This window comes from Lemur catta, chromosome X, assembly GCF_020740605.2.
Source record: "Lemur catta isolate mLemCat1 chromosome X, mLemCat1.pri, whole genome shotgun sequence".
Lineage (NCBI taxonomy): Eukaryota > Metazoa > Chordata > Mammalia > Primates > Lemuridae > Lemur > Lemur catta.
The window spans coordinates 7,320,806-7,342,061 of record NC_059155.1 but is presented as its reverse complement, the minus strand read 5'-3'; the positions used below and the strand labels follow the sequence as shown (position 1 = coordinate 7,342,061).

Below are 21,256 nucleotides of genomic sequence, written 5' to 3'. Positions count from 1 at the left end.
GACTTGGCCTGTTTCCTCTACGTGGCTATTACGAAGAGTGCTACTATGAAGTCAGTCTGGCCTATTTTTATTGGTCATCTGTTGCTGCATAGCAAATTACCCCCAAAATCTAGCGGCTAGCACGACAGCAAACATTTGTTGTTTATGGGGGTCAGGAATTTGGGAGTAGCCTGGTCAGGCGGTTCTGGCTCAGAGTCTTTCGTGAGGTTGCAGTGGAACGGTCGGTCAGGGCTGCAGGTGTAACCGCAGGACCGCTGCCTACTGGTTCAACTTCGGGGAGTGGTTTGGAGATAGGGCATTTAGGAGGTAATTAAGGTTAAATTAGACAATAATGGTCAGACCCTGATCTGATATGGCTGTACCCTAATAAGTATAGAGACACCAGAGCTGTCTTTCTCCACCATGTGAGGACACAAAGAGAAGGTGACCATGTGAAAGCCATGAAGAGGGCCCCCAGTAGAAAGCAACCATGCTGGCACCCTGATCTTGGACTGCTCAGCCTCTATTACTGTGAGAAAATAAACTTCTGTTGTTTAAGCCACCCAGTCTGGGGCATTTTATTACGGAAGCTTGAGAAGACTAAGGCAAATGTTGTTCATGATTTTTTCCTGATTAAAAGATTAATTCTCATTTAATTCTATTGTGGTCATAAAAAAACCCTTGTATAATTTTGATCCTTTGAAAATCCTTGAGACTTGTTTTATGGCCCAGCATATGGCAAAACATAACCTATGATTCATGTGCACTTGAGAAGAATGTTTATTCTGCTGTTGTTGGATGGAGTGTTCTATACATTTTGAATAGGTCAATTTGGTTGATGGTATTCTTCAGATTATCTATATCTTTAATGATTTTCTGTCTACTTATTTTATCAGTTATTGATTCTAGATATATTTTGAAGAAGGAACTTGTCTTAGTCCATTTTTGTTGCTATAAAGGAATACCCTAGGCTGGGTAATTATAAAGAAAAAAAGGTTTATTTGGCTTATGATTCTGCAAGCTGTACCAAAAGCATGGTGCCAGCATCTGCTTCTGGCGAGGGCTTCAGGCTGCTTCCACTCATGCTAGAAGGCAAACAAGAGCCGGTGTGTGCAGAGATCACATGGTGGGAGAGGAGGCAAGAGAGAGGGGAGGGAGGTGCCAGGCTCTTTCTAACAACCAGCTCCTGTGAGAACTATTGGAGGGAACGTTCACTCCCTACCCCTACCCCCGCAGAGAGAGCATTAATCTGTTCATGCGGGATCTACCCCCATTGCCCAACACCTCCCATTGGGCCCCACCTCCAACATTGGGGGTCAAATTTCAACATGAGATCTGGGGGACAAACATCCAAACTATAGCAGAACCAATAGGATTTTGACGAACTGGGAGTTAAGATGATCCCCAAAAGTTTTTGGCCCAAGCAACTGGAAAGGCAGAGCTGCCACCAAATGAGATTTGGAAGATGGCATAGAGCAGGATTCAGTGGATGGAAACAAAAGATAGTTTTTTGTGGAGTTTGCTTGAATACTTTTGTTGGAAAAATTAATAAGATAGGACACAGGAGGAACAAGTTGTTTAAAATTATCCAATGTAGTCGGAGACTTCTCTGAACCCCAGGGCCTGCGTTTTGCACAGCAGAGTCTGCAGATGCAGCTGGGTGTTAAAATGTGTCCTCCATTCAAACACTGAAGTGACTTGGGGATGCCTTATGCTCTAAGGATAATCTCAAGTTCATGTTGTCAGCAGTTCTTTGTTTATCAGGTCATTATATGTCAGAATGGCAGGCATGGTTGCTAAATAGTATGCACCCTGGGTGATGCATAGGTAGGTCCGATGGAGGATAGGGAAACTCCAATGATACACTACTAACATCATTCCTGACCTAAACCCACTTCTGGCTCTTAGTTAGGAGTACCTCCTGGCAGGGATCTTGGCACCACCTTGAGGTTATATGTTGAGCTCCTAGGATTGGAATTTCTGAATTTAGGAATTGGTAATACTATTGAATAATACATACTTTTCATATCACTTTATTGAATAATATTTCTGCAAGCAATGGCATGGAGATAATGTTGCAATTAGTAGTTACTGGGAAGAAACCAAAATCCTAAAAATCAGTTCCTTTATCTGTAAAAGGAAGAGCTTGGAGAAGATGATCACCAGGGTCCCTTCTTGCTCTATTAAAATGCTCTGATTCCAATATTCTATCCTGTAGATAAGCATGATCATTTATTTGAACTCACAGTATTTATGAAAACATATATTTTAACAAATGCATATTAAAGGTCTTTTCAGGTTCCTCTAGATTATAGTATGCCATCTCACGCAGTAATATTATTGCTATGGCTGAATACTGGAATAAAGTATTAATAGGTTATTTTGGGAGATGTTAATTTGACACGTCTATTTCACATCCAAGTAGAGATGTCTATTTGGCAGTTGCATATAAGAGTCTGGAGTTCCAGATAGTGGTCTAGACTAGAGATAGATCTTTGGGAGACACCTGTACATGCAGACTCTATTTACAGCTGTTAGGTTGTATGAGCTCACCAAGGGAGGCAGTGAGTGGGTCTACATGCACTGAAGGTGAAGCAGCCCATGCACTGAGTCCCACCATCCCCTGCCCTTGCACCAAAATGTTGCAATAGCCCCTGCTCTCCTTGCTATTTATATCCCCAACTACCTATTCATTTAACCTACCTCCAAGTCATTGTCTTCATCTGTAAATATGTGTCCAGCCTGGAATGTTGCCAACCTCACATGCATTCTTACCTGGCCCATCTCAGCCTATTTTCAATGTGGAAGGAAGAGAGAGCCTGCTAAGACATAAGAACCCTCCAGTGGCTTCAGTTGCATCCAAACTACAAAAACCTGGATATTCCTTACACTTTGGGTTGTAACTCCCTTCCTGGTGCACCTATGAAAGGTTTACCCCCCACATCAGTTAAGTAATGCAGGTAGGCCACAACTTTAAATAGGGTGACCAGGAAACCCTTGCTGAGAGGGTGACATTTCAGTGAGCCAGGTGGAATGCTGAGTTCCAGACAGGAAAAAGGCAGTGCAAAGGCCCCGAGGCAGGACTGGGCTTGGTGTGTTTCATAAAGGGTGAGGGGTCCTGGGCCTGCCTGGCTGGATCAGAGTGAGCGAGGGGGAGAGTGGGAGGTGAGGAGCCCGCAGAGGAAATGGGCCAGATGGCTTTGGGTTCGCAGGCCACCGTAAGGGCTTTGGCTTTGACTCTGAGTAAGAGGGGACAGTTTGGAACAGGGGAATACTGCAGATTAACTAGGGTTTCAAAGCTGTCAGCGTTAGCAGTCCATCCATGAGACTACGGTGGCAGGCTAATTCTGGGTTTTGCTGGGTGAGAGAGGGATAATCAGACTAAAGTCTTACCTGCTGGGTGAAGTAACCCTACAATTGTGGGCCAGGGTTGGAGAACTATCTGAAAGGGTCCCAGCGTCCCTTCTGTTTGTTCCTTTCCTCCAGCTACCACCTTGCAGCCCCTCCCCTCCCTCTTTGGATCCTCCCCCACAAAATACTCATTTATTTCGTTTTCTACCATAATCTGGCTTGATGGCTTATCAACAAGGAGTCAATCCTTTAGCAGGAGACATGCCAATTTCTCTCCTGAAGGAAAGGAGGGCCAAAGCCTTAGATCACAGTAGAAAGTTAAATAAGAAAGAAAACTACGGTTCTTCAATTCAGTCATGGTCAAGACTTTTCTATTGCCATGGAAAAATTAGACAAAAAGAATCAGAAATGTCCACATTGGCTTAAGCCACAGGGAGAACTCCTGGGTCTGCCCAGCTGAAAGCTGCAAGGGCAGTTCCGAGCTTCGGGCATGGCTGGGTGCAGGAGTCGGTTCTCTGAGACCTGCCTTCCTGCCCCGACTTCTCCTCTGTCCAGAGCCGGCCTACACCCTGGCAGCCCCCAAAGTGTCACTGGCCTAGATGGGATCACCGTGGCCAGAGGAATGCAGTGTTGCGACCGGCCAGGCCTGAGCCTCGTGCCTAGCCCTGGATCAGGGGTGAAGTCAACGCCACCTGAATCATCACTGCTGAGGGGACAGGAGGGAGGCTTCTTGGGGGAAACAAGGACACCGGTGCCAGGAGAAGGGGAACAGATGCTGGGTGAAAAAACCAACAGACGTCCTCTCTGGTCACACAGACATTTCATCAAATGCAAAAACCGTTTCCAATGTTTTAAAAGAACAAGACTAGGGAAGATTATTCCTTAACAGAGCAGACTATTAGTTTCCAAACTAAAAATATTTATTTCAAAAGTAATACATGTGGCTGCTGCGGTGGCTCACGCCTGTAATCCTAGCTCTCTGGGAGGCCGAGGCGGGCGGATCGCTAGAGGTCAGGAGTTCGAGATCAGCCTGAGCAAGAGCAAGACCCCATCTCTACTAAAAATAGAAAGAAATTATATGGAAAACTAAAAATATATATAGAATAAATTAGCTGGGCATGGTGGCGCACGCTTGTAGTCCCAGTTACTTGGGAGGCCGAGGCAGTAGGATCGATTAAGTCCAGGAGTTTGAGGTTGCTGTGAGCTAGGCTGACGCCACAGCACTCACTCTAGCCCGGGCAACAAAGCGAGTCTCTGTCTCAAAAAAATAAATAAATAAAAAGTAAAAAATAAAAATTAAAAAAAAGAAAAAACAGAAGTAATACATGTTTAATGAATAGAGTCAAACACGTCAGTCTGGAATTTAAGAGGTGAAAGTTTCTTTCAACAATGCTGTTGTCCGACGATGAGCATTCCTGACAGTGGAGGTGGCTCATTCCAGGTAGTGACTGTGTGTATCCCCACACGTTCACATGGCGGGGGCGCATTGCCAAAAGAGGAATGTGCCAAAGCCCATATGCAGAGACCTGTGACTTGTTTTCATCTCTTTCTGTATTAATATCTGGCTATCTGTCTTGCTCTTTCCCTAACTGCTTCATAATTTTCCACTGGGACAGTTGTACAGTTATTTATTAAAACTTTCCCCAGTTGGTGTAAATTTACATTCTAAAAATTTTTTATGTGATGGAATAATTAACATCCTTGTCAATTCTACCTCATTTGCATATGCAAGAGTTTCTCTATGATCAACTCACAGGTGAGTGAAAGTGTACGCATGTCTTTGTCTTTAATAGAAAATGCCAAATAAATGTCCAGATGGATTTCATTACCACTCCAATTGATAGTGTATAAGAGTCCTTGTTTCCAACTACAGCTTTGCCAAACATTGGAGACTGTCAATTAATCATAGTAGTCCTACATTAAAATCTGCTCTTGTCCCACTGAACAAATCTTAAAGGTAAGACTCAAAAGGATCAAACTGTTTCCAGGTAACTTAGCATCTCAAAACACAGCTCAATAATATGTTTAGGAATGGAAAAATATCAATCATCAAAACCAAAATTCACAATGTTGGGAATCCAACCTAAAATTACAAGGCATGCAAAGAAGCAGGGAAATCTAAGCTATTATGAACAGAGAAATCAATCGATAAAATATTTCCAATGTGGGAAGGAAGAAGTAAAACTGCCTCTTTTTGCAGACAAGCTGATCATCAATGTAGAAAATCTGATGCAACACACAAAAGAGCTAGTACAACTGTGAGGGACTTTTGCAAGTTTGCAGGAAACAACATATTTTAGAGGGAGCTAACTCCTCCCCTCAAACACTTAACTAATTGTCCCTACACTTTTCTTCACCGATCTGAAACAAGCCCAATAAGCCACAGACTCCTATTCTAGTGTTTCTGGGTTGTTTGCTTTCCTCTTGCAAATTTGGTTTTTTATTTTTGCAGAAATCAGACTCAGTGGTATTAAGGGGTGGGCAAACCAGAATTCCAGTGGGAGGGCACACTTCCCGAATAGTAATTTTGTTCTGTAGGTCAACAGCCTTAAAAAGTAAATAGAAAAGTAAATGTTTAACTCAGTAATTCTAATTTTTGTAATCTATTTTGAGGAAATAACCATTCAGGCAAAGACATATAGAATGACATGGAATCATTACCTATAGAAGGGAAATAATGGAAACATATTACATGTTCAACAATTACATTATAATGGTTCTGTTATGCATCCATTCAAGTACATGTTTTTGAAGTATTTTCAGAAAGAGGAAAAGCTCCTAGGTTAAATGAAAATAATTCAGGAAAAAATGTAATGCTGAACTTGAAAATAATTATACTTTATATGTTGTTATATATTTAACATATAAAAGCAAGTGTGAATTTAAGAAAATATTCTGAAAAGCTGACAGTAGTTAATGCTGAAGGACAGGACATAATTGATTTACATTTTCTTCCATTTCCTAAATTGTCTCCAATTACTTTGTACTGTTAAGGAACCCACAAGGGAGGGAGGTTCGCTGTTGTTTGCCACACAGAAGGGCAATTACTGAGTCAAAGAGGATTGTCAAGGAAGAAAGGATTTATTGCAGGAGACACAGCTACTGGGAGGGGGAGGTATGGACTGTCTCAAATCTGCCTCCCAGATCAACAGGGTCAGCAGTTTTTCTGGAGGTGAAATGAATAATGCATGAGGGGAGTGAGCATCATGATGTGTTTGGGGAATGCAAGCACAGGGAGAAATCATGTTAGTGCATACAGCCCATGACCGAAAACTGGTGGATAAGTCCCTCCCAGGGCAGGGCTTTTAGTATTATAATGAGCCAGGGGTTAATATTGCTCATTCTTTCAGTCTTGTGCATAGGCTCAATGGGTCTTTGGGCACAGTCTGTGGTGGAGTATTGCTTATCTTGTCTGCTCCAGACAAACAGTGATGTTAAGGCTTTGTGGTTATCTCGTCACTGCAAGGAGGCTCTGCCATTCTGGGAAAGAAACTCAAAAGGGAATGCATCAGTGCAGCAGAAAGTTACAAAGTTCTGGTCAGAAGATCTTACTGGCCTATGACCTTGAAACACAAGAGAACCACACACACACAAAAAGATGATAAAAATATTTTTTGCTTATCAAGCTGGTGACAGCACTACTTGAATATCTGAATCCCAGAAGCTCCCCTCCAAACAAAGGCATGAAAATACTAAGGTGCCTTAGCTGAAAAGAAGCTCAAGATGCAGAATAGTAGCTCAGTTTTGTATTTTGCAGTAACAAACATTGAAGATTTAAGCATGCCCCTCCTCCAGCAACAGGGAAACAAAAGGGCCAAGAGCACCCAAGGACCAACACAGACAAACAATTAGGCCCCCATAATAAAGTGGCAATTACTGCAGGAATCAATCTCCCAGGGAAGGATGCACGACCTCCGATGAGACACCAGGCTAGGCTTAGCTCCCTTTTGCTGGCTGAGGCTTAGTAAAAGATGGGGGCTGCAGGGTCTGCACCAACACGTAAAGCTGGTCGAATCAGGAGGGGATGGAAATCTGTAGTTGCCCAGGGTCTTCAGCGGTCAGTCGGCTAAAAGTGAGGGAAAAGGAAAATCAAGTCAAAGATGGTATCTCTGCACTTACCTCCCTCCGCCGCCTCAGGCTCTGCACAGGCCCAGTGCACCAGGTCTCTGTTCTTAGAGCCTACCGTGTGGCGTTCCCATTTCTCTATTAGAATGACCCTCAGATGGTGATTAATCCCAGCCACCTGCCACCACACCCCACCCAGGCCCCTTCTAGAACTGACATAGTCAGTGTATCGCCGGACACTGCGAGTTCCTTCGGAACTGCCCCTCGCACGGGTTGGGCATGAGTGGCCAGGGACCGGCGCACCATGGGGGATGAGAAAGGCATGGTGAAGATGCCGGTGGAGATCAGGTTAAGGCACCATCTGATACCGACTTTGCCTGTGTCTCAGGCCTCCTTTATCACTCTGAGGCCTGCTTTCCCACAGGCTGTCCCTCTGGCCACCCACGGCCAACTCCCCCTGCCTCCAGCCTGCTCCCCCTTTTCAGGCCCCTAAGGCTGTCTCCCTGCACACTGGCCCATGTCCCCAGGCCACCCCTTCCAGCTTTCCTGGTTCCCCACTGTCTGCCTTGCTACACCCCCAAGCCGACTCCTCCATGTCCTTCCAGGGTACCCCTCCCAGCCCATCTGCGGGCCCCGGGCCACTACAACCTCTTGGAAGAGGATACAGCAGAAGCTGTCGTCTTCCTGGCTCTATGGCCGTGGGCTCGGTGTATTCATCCAGGTCTGACACAGCAGATCCACTGGGCCCTGGGGCTGCGTGTCCACCGGGCCTTGCGGCTCCCTGTGCTCGTGCAAACTGTGGAGCTCTGCCGCCGGCGACCCCCGTCTCTCCTGAGCCGCCCAGGCCGCCGTGGCCTCCGGGGGCACCTGGGCCGTCTTGGCCTTCAGCATGGCCTGCTGCACCGCCTGCAGCTTGGTCTGCGGCCGACATGGCTCCCCAACCTTTGTCTTCCCCCTCAGAGCCCGCCTGAGCCTCTGAGCTCTGCCGGTAGCCTGTGACGCACCTCGGGCTCCTGAGAGCGCCTGCGCAAACGGCCCTGCTCTGCGCCCCTGGAGACCCCGGGTGAAGCCGCTGGGCACGTGACGGGTTCCCGCCCAGCCCGCCCAGCGCGCGTGCTCCGCGGGCCTGCCTGGAGGGCCGCGCCCATGTCCGCAGGGCCAACCTCTCCGGTGCCCGGTCCCCGGCGCCCTTCCGAGGTTGCGCACGTAAAAGCCGGGCGCCACCAGGGCTCCCCCGTGTGCCTGTGCGAACGGGCTTGTGCTGAGGACTTCGGGCACCCGGCTGCTTCCTTCTGCCACTGGGCCCCGTCGGCGCGTTCTGGCAGCGGGTCGGGCGCCCCTGGGCCTAGCCCGTCCCGTCCGCGGGTCTCCCCTGCGCGTGCACGTGAGCCCCCGCATGCGGAGCAGTCACTCCCAGGCCCCGCCTGTCCTCGGGGAGCGCCCAGGCCAGTCCCTGGGGCTCGGACGGGCCCTGCTCCTTCAGCGACACGGGTCACTGCCCTTCCCTCGTGCCCGCCTCGCCTGGTGGGGGGACAGAGTAGGGTGGGGGCCCTGGGCCCCGGGACCTGGGGCTCCGGACTCAGCTGAGGGCCCCACCGCCTCCCGCCGGCCATGGACTCCCAGGCGCCAGGCACACCGTGCCGCCTCCAGGCCTGGCCCAGGTGGACGGCAGGGACCGGCTGGAGCGAGGGCTGCCAGAGGGAGGAGCCAGGACCCCTCAGGGCAGATTCCAGTGGCTTCGTCCGTCCCCTGCTGGCACAGCCCTCATGGCATCTCCCTCCCCCTCCCGTAGGAACAAAGTCTTGCGGCTGTCTGGGGGGCTGGAGGTGCCAGGGGCCCTCAACTGGGAGGTGACCCTGTGTCTGCTGGCCTGCTGGGTGCTGGTGTACTTCTGTGTCTGGAAGGGGGTCAGATCAGCAGGAAAGGTACAGCTGGAGGCGGGCAGGGCGGGGGCAGCGTTGCTCCGGGAGCTGTGTGTCTGTCTCCACACTGTATCCACAAGTCTGTGGGGCGAGAGGCTGCAGTATTCTGTCCCGGGGACCCGGGGCCGCTCACCTGGCATGCTCAGGCCTGCCCACACCCTGCTCCCTGGGCTGGGCGCGACTGCAGGGGTGGTAGATGGGTATGACCCGGGGAGGGGATCCGGGCATGGCTCCCACCTCCAAGCTTAAGGCTGATGCACTTGCCGCATCTCAAGTCTTCCCTGTAGCAGCTTTATCCCACCTACGTGTGTGTCACGTCTAGCCCTGAGACAGCTGAGTCGCCCCCAGAACGGCTCCCCACACCGGGGCATACGCTGGAGGGGTGGGGCTGGGCGAGGGCGGCGGGCCTGCGGGGACATTCTTACTGTGCTAAAAAGCCACTGCAAACATAGCAATAAAAACATGTCATTTTCCAAAGGTGCCTCCTCCTGCTGCCTCTGCTTCTCTGGGAGGGGACGGGGTGCAGGAGGTGTGAGGGGGGCCTTCCCCCAGCTCGAGCTGCTGCGGTCAGCCAGCATGTTCTGAGGGCCTCTGCGCCCAGCACGGGGTCCAGGAACTGGGAAGGGAGCAGGGAAGGCAGCCGGAAAGCCTGGTCCCCCCGGAGCTGACACACTTGGGGAGAAAAGCAAATCGAGCAGGGAAGGAAGGGTTGGTGCAAAGATTCAAGAGGTATATAGAAAACACAGGAAAGATCTCGTTAGCCTGTCAGAGCCCCAGATTTAAGGAAGGCTGGATGTGGAGGATGAAGAGGGTTGTCAAGGAGGGCCTCCAGGCTTTGGCATAACCGGGCTCTACCGAGATGCGGCCATCGAGGAAGAAAGCAGGCTGGTGCAGGGCGACAAGCAAAGAGTTCGACTATCAAGCTCTTTCCTGTATTTTCTATACATCTCTTGAATCCCTTCTGGTCACCATCATCTGCAGCCTGCCTATATTCTTCTACCTTTATATTTCCCATCGACACTTTTCTGCATCTTCGATCAGGCTGCGCCTCTGGGCCCCTTGCACTCTACTCATGCCCTCTGGCTCTGAGCTGCTGGAGTGGACACCTCTGTGCCCTATGCCAGCGCTCCCTCCAGCTCCCTCCAGCTCCCAGCACATGTCCCTTTTTCTGTCCCCTACCCAACCTGTGCACAGGGTGGTCCTGGCAGTGCAGGGGAATTTGTGCCCTTGGACACAGCCCTCCTGCGATGCAGCCAAGATCACTGAATAAATGCCTCAAGGACTCTCACTCTTTGGAGGACAATTCTGAGGTGCAAGTGACAGTCAAATGAATGAAATGAAACAAATGAATAGTAATAGGAGTGGGCAAGTAAGTGCTGACTTACCAAGCTGCTATTACATATCTTGGTAAAAGCATGGGAGGTGCGTAAAGGAATAGTATGTGTGGAAATATTTCTATATTATATGAATTGTTTATAGTTAAAATGTATTCAGCTAATATATACACAATAAAACTAAAAATACTTGAAGAAAATTTAGGTGAACTTTATTTGATTTGGGATGGGAGAAGACTTTTCTAAGCCTACTAGGAATGGAATAATGATAACCAATAACATTTATTGGGTGATTACTGTGTTTCAGTCACTGTTCTAAACACCAAGCAGGAATTAACTCATTTATCCACAAATATGCCACATTCTCCTTGTAGTTATCTTTAGTGGTGAGATAATGGTTGATTTTTATTTTCTTTTCCAAACTTGCCCATATTTTCTCTCTATTTTTTTTTACAGTGAACACATATTTCATTTGTAAGCAGAAAATTAAGAAATGTATTCATCAATTGTTGTTGAGAAAAACTTCTAATTAGTTCCCAAGTGAACTACTTTGCTGAAGTTTTAATTGTCCTGTTCAATTCATTGGAGGCTGTATTTTTCCTCTGAAAGTTCCTTTAATTGGCACTTTTTCTTGATGCAATGAGGAGGACTATGCTATGATGAAGTCTCTGAAGTCACTGAGCCTCAGGGCCTTGGGCAGACACTATGGGGCCAACGCCATACCACTCTACTCTCTGTGGCTTTGAGCTGCTTCCAAAAAGCAATCCTTTCTAAATTCTACACACAGTGTTCATCCTATCCTGAAAGTTATTCCTCCAGAGGGCTATTGACAGTTTGCTTCATCAGCATTTTGTTAATATTACACAATGAAATATTTTTTCTTCTGCCCCTTCCCAGTGCTCCTGTGTAACACATGTGTGCTTGAACGCAAAAAATACATCATACACACACAGGGGTGCTCCGCAAATAACAGCCCCTCCTCTCCAGAGTGCCAGTCCTAAACATTCTGGCAATCAAAGCCTTTGTGCTTCTGAAGCAGAGAAAACTTGTTTGTAATGTATTAAATATATTTTAAATCACAGGCATAATCTGTAATGATTAAGCCTCAGAGCTGACAGGGCCAGTGTGTATAATTCAAGGAAGGTGATAGTTAAACAAGGATCTTTTTGCCAGATACTCAACATCTTTCTTGAATTCTTGAGCTTCAAACTGGTATAGCTGCATGAATTTGGAAGCCGTGTAGGTACCTCAAACCCAACCAACTCCCAACTGACCTCACTGTCGGTTCCCCTACTCCCCAAACGCTTCCCTCTCCTTTGTTCTTTGTCTCCTTTGTTTGGGAGGCATTTCCTCGGCCTCCCATACTCTCATCTCACTTTCCATCTACTCAATTCCTTTCAACGTGTCCTGTCTACCCTCCCTAGACATCATCTCTTACCTATATGACGAGAACAGCCTCTCCCCTCATCTGCAGATTCCTGGGCCCCTTCCCTAGAGATTTGGCCTGAGGGGGGCCGACCTGCTCTTGGGAGGGGGATGGGCCCGGCATAGGTTGGCCTAATATGGACCGGGGTGGGGGGCCAGGCCTTTCTTTGCCTGTGCAGGTCACTGTGGGCTCTTCTGCTGGACCCAGGACCCTCGGGGTCGGGGCCCGGTGGGAAGCCTTGGCTGGCCTTGTGTCCTGGCCTTGTGCCCTTGGTCTTCTCTGATCCCCCTCCCCTCCCTCCCTCCTACCATTTGGGGAGAGCGAAAGGCAGCTGTTGGGGGCCAGGACCAACCTGGGAACAGGGGAAGCTGCTCTGCTTTGAGCAGCTCAGCTGCTCCCCCAGGTACTGCCTGGATTGGGAGGCCACCTGCCATTGATGGCCCTTTTGATGGTGTCCATCCCCTTCTTACCTCTCCTATCCTGATCTATGCCCCACCCTTGACTGGAAGGGGCCTCTCCCTCCTCCCTGGAGCCCCCTGCGTTGCCGCATCCTTATCTCGCAGCCTGGGAGTGGCTTGGCTCCCTGTGCTTCCCCCAAGGCCCCGTGTGTATGAATAGGGGGATGAGGGCGGCCATTCTAAGCCACGGGGTGGAGTGGGGACTGCTTAGCAAAGAGGACCAGTCAGTAGTCTTTAACTTTTAAAACTTTTTATTATGGAAATTACATATCTACACACAAGGAGAGAGAATAATATTAAAAAAATCTACCCTTTATCCAGCTTCAACAGTTGCCAATATTTTACTAGTTTATTTTGAAAGTAGGGGAGGATTTAGGGATGCAAGCAGTGGGAGTTAGTGTTTCTTGAGAGGATAACAGAAGCGACATTCACCTAAGCTTGCACAAATAAAGGGGTGCCCACTGCAGGCTACAAGGGCATCAGGTGGCCCTGAAGCACAGGGCCCACAAAGGGCTGGAGTGGTGTTGTCAGCACCAAACAGCTATTATTTTGATCACTGTCCTTCTCTTGTTCGCACTCCCATTTGCAGCCTGAGGGGGGAGGGCAACATGGAAGGGCCCAGTGCTGCCCTAAACTTCCACTAATCCTCACTGCGTCCTGGCCTTGTGTCACTCTCCATGCAATCCTCACCACAATTCCAGGAGATGTGGAATACTATTGCCTCATTTGATAGCAACTTGAGTCTATATTTGGGCATAATATTGATAGCACTGGGCTGTCACCAGGTATTTGCTGTTCTGTCTCTTGCACTGGTTTGTGAGCTCCCAGGCAGAGCCTATAGTGGATTCTTTTCTGTAGTCATCATCTTCTCTCACTGACTTGCCATTGCTTTGTCACTGACCAAAGAGCAGGCAGGGCTGGGCACTAGGAAAAAGGACCAGATGGTTCCTGCCCTTCAAGGTCTACCACTTCCATCTAGGAAGGAGTGCCTCACTGGTGGCTCCTGCAGCAGGGTCATTCCCTAGGCATGATGGGGGAGGTGGTAGGCAAAGTGAATTGAGGACAGCTGGCAAGGTTGGAAATAGCTGGTACTTGTGGTTCCCCCATGCCTCATTTAGGAATGCTTTTTGAGTTCAAACCATAAGGAAATGTATTGTGGATAGAACACGAAGTCCTGAGGGAGGTGGTCTTGGTGTTGGTTTAGTTGCCCAATGAAGGGTCCATCAAGGACTCAGGATCTCTCCTTCCTGACTCTTTTAACAGCATGTGGCTGTTCCGAGGTTTGGTGGCAGAAATGATTCATCCTTTCCCGTGAAGGAATACCAGGTAGCCACTGTATTAAAATGAGTTGTTTCAGTGTCTGATAGCCCAGGATAATTTGTGGGCTCTTTGAGGACAGGGGCTTTGTCTGTATCCCTAGTGCCAAGCCCAGTGCCAGGTACACATGAGGGACTCATTCATTCACTGAAGAAATGTTTCCTGCTAAGTGTCATGGTTGAAGGAAACACAGGGATCCAAGGCACTGAGCCCAGCCTATGGGGTGGGAGTGAGGCCAGTAAATACTTTCTCCTGAGGTCACAGAGGCCTTAGCCCAGCAACATACTAAAAGTTTTCATTCCATTACCAGCTGAGGTCTGAAGACATTCTTGTGCCAAGGCTCATGGGGGCTTACAATTCAGTTCAATTACCACGTATTTATTTATTTTCAGACGGAGTCTCGCTCTGTTGCCCAGGCTAGAGTGAGTGCCGTGGCATCAGCCTAGCTCACAGCAACCTCAAACTCCTGGGCTTAAGCATTCCTTCTGCCTCAGCTTCCCGAGTAGCTGGGACTACAGCCACATGCCACCACACCTGGCTAATTTTTCTGTTTTTAGTAGAGACGGGGTCTTGCTCTTGCTCAGGCTGGTCTCGAACTCCTGAGCTCAAGCGATCCTCCCTCCTCGGCCTCCCAGAGTGCTAGGACTACAGGTGTGAGCCACTGCACCTGACCAATTACCATTTATTGAGCATCTGTTATGTGCCAGGTGCTGGGGTGACAGAGATTAATCATAGTTCTCATCTTCAAGGAGTCTCTAGGCCATTCGGGGAGACAAGCCATTTCAGTGCTAGATGATGTGTAAGCACGTGAGGCTTCTGGGAGCAAGTGGCCCTTTAAACAAGATTTGAAGGATGAGGAGGGGTCATCTGGCCCAGAAGCAGAAGTGGGGCAGACCCTGAAATGCCTTAGTGAGGATGGTGCGTGAGTCGAGGGAGGAGTCCTCAATGCTGCTGCTTCAGGTTGCATTCGTGTGTCTCAAGTGATCTTTAGGTCATTTTCTGATGATGCAGGAATTCAGTTTCTGGGCTGGCTCTGCATTTTCATCCAAACTACTTACTTTGGATCTGGGAGTTCCTTGTATTTCTGTCTCTGCTAGTTCTTTGGCCACAGAAGTGGCTGGTTTAATGTTTTGTTTCCGTCATCTAATGACCTTCTGCCTGTCTGTGTCCACGTCTCTGACAGTGCTGTGGATGATGGATGGAACTGTTCATGAAGGGACAGTAAAACATCCATCAATGCCCCAGAACTGCTGCATCTCAGAAAATCTTAGGATTCCTTCTGTCTTTCTGATCACAGAAAAAGGGACAGTGAGAAAAGGGAGGCGTGGGGCCACGAGGTGCACAGTGAGATGCCTGGCTGGTGGGCCTTGACCTCCCTTCAACTTGCCTTGGGCTGCTGCTTGATCACCAGGAGTCTCCTGAGGGCACCCTTCACTTCCTTGTTCCTCAGACTATAGATCATAGGGTACAGCATGGGGGTTACGTTGGTGTAGATTAAAGACACAATTTTGTCCTGTTCTGGGGTGTAGCATGACTTGGGGCGAATGTAGATGAATATCGCACAGCCATAGTGCAGAAGGGAGACCAGCAGGTGCCCTGCACAGGTGGAAAAAGCTTTGCTCCTGCCCTCTGCTGAGTGGATTCTGAGGATGGCCGTGATGATGAACCCATAGGAGAGCAGGATCAACAAGAAGGGTATCAGCAGGATGAGCATGCATACGAGGAAGACTGCGATCTCATTGGCTTGTGTGTCTGAGCAGGCCAGGAATAGCACAGCAGGGATGTCACAGAAGAAATGATTAATCTCATGGGACCCACAGAAAGGCAGGAGGAAGATCAGTGTGGTAAGAGTGAGAGAGAGTACAAAGCCGCTGATGCATGCCAGAGCCAGCATCTGCAGGCACAGGGCCCTGGTGATGATGAATGTGTAGCGCAGGGGATTGCAGATGGCCACAAAGCGGTCATAGGCCATCACGGTCAGGAGGAAACACTCTGCCCCACCCAGGGCAATGAAGAGATGCATTTGCAGGGCACAGCCCAGGAAGGACATCCGCTGGTTCCTGGAAAGGAAATTGGCCAGCATGTTGGGGACAATAACCAGTATATAACCAATTTCAATGGTGGACAGGTTCCGGAGGAAGAAATACATGGGGGTCTGGAGGCGGGAATCAATGAGGGTGATGAGGACAATAGTTGTGTGCCCTGCTAGGGTGACAAGGTGCATGATTAGAAACAGTCCAAAAAAGAGGATTTGCAATTCAGCAAGGTCCCCAATGCCCAATATAATAAACTCAGAGCTGAAGGTGTGGTTTTTCTGCTGTGGGTCCATCCTATATTCTTTGTAGAACTCCTAGGCTGGAAAGGTCAGTTTTTTTGTTTGTTTTTGTTTTTGTTTTTTTTTACCAATTCTCCAAGCTGTGGGAAACCTTGAAGCCCTTTCCAGGGATGGAAGTGTAGCCAGCTCTCCAGGCCCTCCAAGCTCCTTTTCCAGCATTAGTCCTTCTCTTCATGCTACTAGCTTTTTGAATTCTGCCCTCTGCTCACTGAGAATGAAGCCCTGTTCATGTGACGTCACTTTAGTTCACCTGTTGAGTTATTACAAAAACGACCTGAGATGAGTGAACTCTAAATAGGAAGTTGCTTTTCCTGGACTCTAAGGACAGTCTTTCTGTCAGAGCTGATCTCCATTTTGAGGAGTTGTCTGGGGTGGGGGTGGGAAGCTGCAGACTCACTGAGCAAGGGAATTCTTGTAGGATCTAGACGCTTTTGACTTCGCGCATTGGCTATTTTGTTCTTCCCTTACTACCGCCTCCAAACTCCTGGAGTTCCTGCAGGCGACAAGCTGTGAACAGAGTGCTCGAGAGCTGCCTCTCCTATGTCCCTGCCTCAATTGCAGGGAGGCCCTGCATTATGTGTCACCTCCTTCTAGATACCTCCCCTGACCCCTAGGCTGTGTGAGGCCCTTGCCTATGTTCCCACAGCACTCTGGGCTTCGCCGATCATATTACTTATCTCTGAGTCCTGTGATTCTTTGATTATTTCTCTGTCTACCCCAACAGCCGATGAACTCCATTATGCAAGAACGGTGTCTTGTTCAGCCTCTCAAACAGTGGCTGAAACATATTGGGAACATCAATAAATGTTTGTTGAACGAGTGCCTGTTGTTCACTTATGCATCTTCCACAGTTAGCACAGGGTCAGGCGCAGAGTGAGAGAAGAGCAGAGGGCAAAGGGGTGAGCCAGGTCACAGGACAGAGTAAGGAGAGAGTCAGGGAGGGAATAGTCTCAGGACAATGGGCTGCTGAGTGCCCGATGGGACCACACTTGGCTGGTCTGCTTCCCAGGCTTCGAGGAGCTGTTTGCTTCCCTCTTTACCTTGGCAGGACCCAAGTTACCAGTAGGAAGCCTTGTGTTTGGCCTCTGATTGCTTCCCATACATATCTCCATCACAGCATTGGAGAAGAGGAGGTTTCTTAAGATTTTAGAGATTTAGCAAATCAAGAATGAATAGGACTTAAGGGCCCTGCGGAAGTGGGCTTGCCTCCTAAAGGAGCATACTTTTTAGGGGCATGCCATTTCTACTGGGATCACTGATGGGCAAAGCGGGTTAAATGAAACTAGAAAACCCATTTGGATGATAGCCTTGCTTGGCATAGATGGGGGTTCTGCCAGCTTCCCAGCCACTTTTGTGTTACTCTGAGCATTATTTTGTTTTTTACTTACCTAAAGGGCACCTGGAGTCTTTGAGCTGGACAGGTCCCTAGAGGGCAATGTGCCCACTCCTCACTGTAGAGCAGATGGTCACAAAGCCTCCTTCTCTTGATGACCCACCCCCTGCTCCTGCCCTCATCACTGGCCCTCCCCAGAAATCACAATGAGTCGCTGCCTGACAGAGCCCCGCCAGCCCGGGCTTCCCCCCTCTGCCATCTTCCCCACTACGGTCACAGGAGCCCAGTCTGGAAGGACTGGCAGAGGGCAGAGTGACCAGCATCCCTCCAGACAGGGGGCCCTACAGCTTGAGCCCAACCCCTTCCCGTGACCTAGCCCAGCCTCCCACCCTCAGTGCCCCTTGATAACGCTGTCTGTGAGTGAGAATGTGTTTCCTGGGTTCATGTTTGCTCTCCTTGGGCTGATATGCTTGCCTTTGCCACACCACATCACTTCCACTCCTTGCCCCCATGACAGTGCTGCAGAAATGTGGGCATTGCTTTGTTTTATTTGGGCCCTAAGCCTTGAAAATACTGAAAAGCACAAAAGTGAAAGTAAAAGTCACACATGACCCAACACTTAAGAAGTGGAAGTCAGTGTGCAAGTTACTTCTCCTTTTCTCTCCACTCTTCAGAGAGAAGCATTCTTAGCGTTCCGTCAGCTTTCCTGTGCATATAAACACACTCACGCTCTCACACACACACACAAGCACACACACACACGGTCATGCACACACACGGCCACACACACACACAAGCACACACATACCACGTATACACATAAATACTCATCACACTCACACATTAGAAACATCAAATAGCCAAGGACTGTTTGGAGCTATGAAAAAAAAGATACAAAAATGCACACATTAAATGGGATCATAGTGTACTAAACTTACTGTCCCTATTGTAGTAATATGTCACTTAATAACACGTCTGGGGGAGGTTTGCAGTCAGCACATATCGGCTTACTGCATTCTTTTTATCTCCTGCATTCCACAGTGTGAATACACTATATTATTAATTAATAATAATTAATTATAATTAAGTGCAAATAACATACATAAACAAAAATGAATAAAACATAATCAAATCAAAAAGTATAATTTAATTAATATTTTATTACTTCAACGCCGAAGTGTTTTCTCAATTTTTTAAATCACACAAAGCACATCCCAGTGCAGAGCCCAGCATGCCAGCCTGTGAAGACTGCTAGTGTATCCTTCCCTGCTCCTTTCTCATGTCTCTCAGCACCAGAGAAGAGGACTAGGGTTACCTGGGAGGGGCAGATCAGTGCCTGAAGTGGAGATTCTTCTGTGACCTTCTCCTGTTCGTGAGAACTCAAGAAGGAAGAACAGCCCGCTGACCAGGAAGCACAGCTTCGCCGAGCCCAGACCGTGGCTTTCCAGCCTGTCTGGACCACGGGGAGCAGCCCTCGGAAGTGTTGCTGCTGGCTGCTAGGAAGGGAGTGTCCTTAGTAACTTGTGTTAAGTAGTGGTACGGCAGGACTCGGAGTCCTAGGAGAGGTCGTGAAGGAGGCCGCACTGGGTTCCACCCACCTAGGGGAGTGCCGTCCCCGGGTCACACAGCTGTAAACCCCCGATGGCTTACGTTTTTATTGGAAACCTTGGATACCGTGGAGGTCTGGACAATGTTTTTTTAAGTCAGATGTGCTGAAACTGCGGCCCCCACTGTGCAATTACCAGAAGGTGGATGGGCCTCAGGCTGATTCGAGAGGCAGAAAACAAATCCAGTGGCCAAGCCTTGCTAGAGAGGAGTGTAAAGTGGGCAATGGAGCCTGGGATTGGTGGCCTTTTAAGCACCCCTTGTCTCGCTCAGATTCTGCCGTTGTTTGTAATAATTAGGAGGGGCATGATCAGAGCCATCAAAGTGGCTTGTTTTCATGCAGTGGAGTGAGGAGAATGCCACTGCTCAGCTGACCTAACCTTCCTCTAATACTTACATCTCCCCAGGCAAATGTCGCCACACCCTGATTTGGTTAGGTGCAGCCCAATGTCCAACCCGCACCACAGTCCGCATCTCGGCAAAGCAGTCACTTCCTCTCAGCCTGGCGCACCCCATCGTCCCCCCATGCTGCTTCACCTGTGTTCAGAAAGGAGCCTACCCCGGCAGCCACTCTTGTTCAGGAAAGCCTCCTTACCGCCACACTCCCAAACAGGAAACAGGAGCCCTGAACAGCCCCGTCTGAGCTAAGAATCATACACGCAATCCCCCTTAAATCATTCTGGTAGTTTCTGCCTCTGCTTCCACCCCCAAAGGGGCTCCCCACACTCCAAGGTGGCACTTTTCCAGCCGCTCAACTTTCCTCTTCCTCCTTCCTCCTCTCCAGTCCCCTCTCATCTTGGCCACAGTTGCTGAAACAAAAGCTCTTCTGCTTTTAGTAGAGACAAAGGCCATGGAAACCTTATTGTTCTAAACACCCGTAGAGTAGGCTTTGGGAAAAGCTCCATGAGGTGATCTTGTCCTGTATGTGGGAAATATGTGGGCCTGTTATAAAGTTACCGGGCCTTCCTGAGCCGAGCCAGCGAACAGCAGACACCCACGGGAGCCCGAGGGAGAGACCTGGCCTGGAGAGCGAGGGTGCCTGCCCCGGAGATCAGGGGCCTTTCAGCAGGCAGCGTTAGTACTAGGGTTATCGCGACATGGGGCCCAAAGGGAGGAATGGAAAGCAAGAGGTTTCAAATATAAACTTAACCTTTTGGAAGAAAGGCACCTCAAACGAGACCTAAGTAACTGGGCTTCTGCCTTTGCAAACCTAGATGTTCTAAAGCAGTGATAGTTCGGGTACCAGAGCTGTCAAAATTACCCATACTTTTTGCCTCTCCCTCCAATTAGACACCAGTTAGAGGCCACAGATTCTGATAGGATTTTGGGCAACATGGTACTGAGTCTTATTAACTATTTGAACTCTTTAAAAAAGGAAAGTCACAGTGAGTTGGCATTTAAATAACCTAATTGTCAAGGCACTGAATAAACAGCACCCATGCCTGTGGATGGTGGCCCAGACTGCAGAACTCTGTGGCCTCACAAACCCTCCAGAACCTTTAGCTGAATGTGAGCATAGGGGAGGGTGGAGAGAGTGCTTAGGGATTCCAATGTCTTTCAACTTTAGCTCATAAGATCAAAAGACTTATTTTTTTTCCCCAAGACAGGGTCTGTCTCTGTTGCTTGGGCTAGAGTGCACTGACGTGATAATAGCTCAATGCAACCTCCAGCTCCTGGGCTCAAGTGGTCCTCCTGCCTCAGCCTCCTGGGTAGCTGGGACTACAGGTGCACACCATAACGCCCAGCTCATTTTTCTATTTTTGGTAGAGACAGAGATCTCGCTCTTGCTCAGGCTGGTCTCAAACTCCCGAGCTCAAACAATCCGCCCGCCTCGGCCTCCCAGAGTGCTAGGATTACAGGCTTGAGCCACCGCGCCCGGCCCAAAAGACTTTTATTTTGGACTTTTCTCCCATGTCTTTGAACTTCAACTTGCTAGGAAAAATTTGAACTTTATTGTCTCCTCTGGAAATTCTTTGTGGGAGAGGGTTTATATTTAGGACATCTTGTATGTTGGACTGTTATTTTTATTGTGAGGAAGCCACAGTCACACCCACAGCCTGGACACCAAAGTCAGCTGAATGGAACTGTCTGCATGTATTGGGGTAAAATATGATGAAATAATCTGGTTGAT

General features: G+C 48.7%; 1 protein-coding gene across 1 annotated transcript; it reads right to left on the bottom strand.

The window, feature by feature from the left end:
- Positions 1-15,230: 15,230 nt before the first annotated feature.
- LOC123628150 (olfactory receptor 10V1-like) lies at positions 15,231-16,181 on the bottom strand. Its single transcript, XM_045537803.1, has one exon. It carries the CDS (start codon positions 16,179-16,181, stop codon positions 15,231-15,233), a length of 951 nt encoding a protein of 316 aa, XP_045393759.1.
- Between the last annotated feature and the right edge of the window lie 5,075 nt (positions 16,182-21,256).

What these genes read in the sequence shown, in the direction of transcription:
- LOC123628150 (XM_045537803.1), bottom strand. Translation starts at nt 16,181, where the DNA reads ATGGACCCACAGCAGAAAAACCACACCTTCAGCTCTGAGTTTATTATA.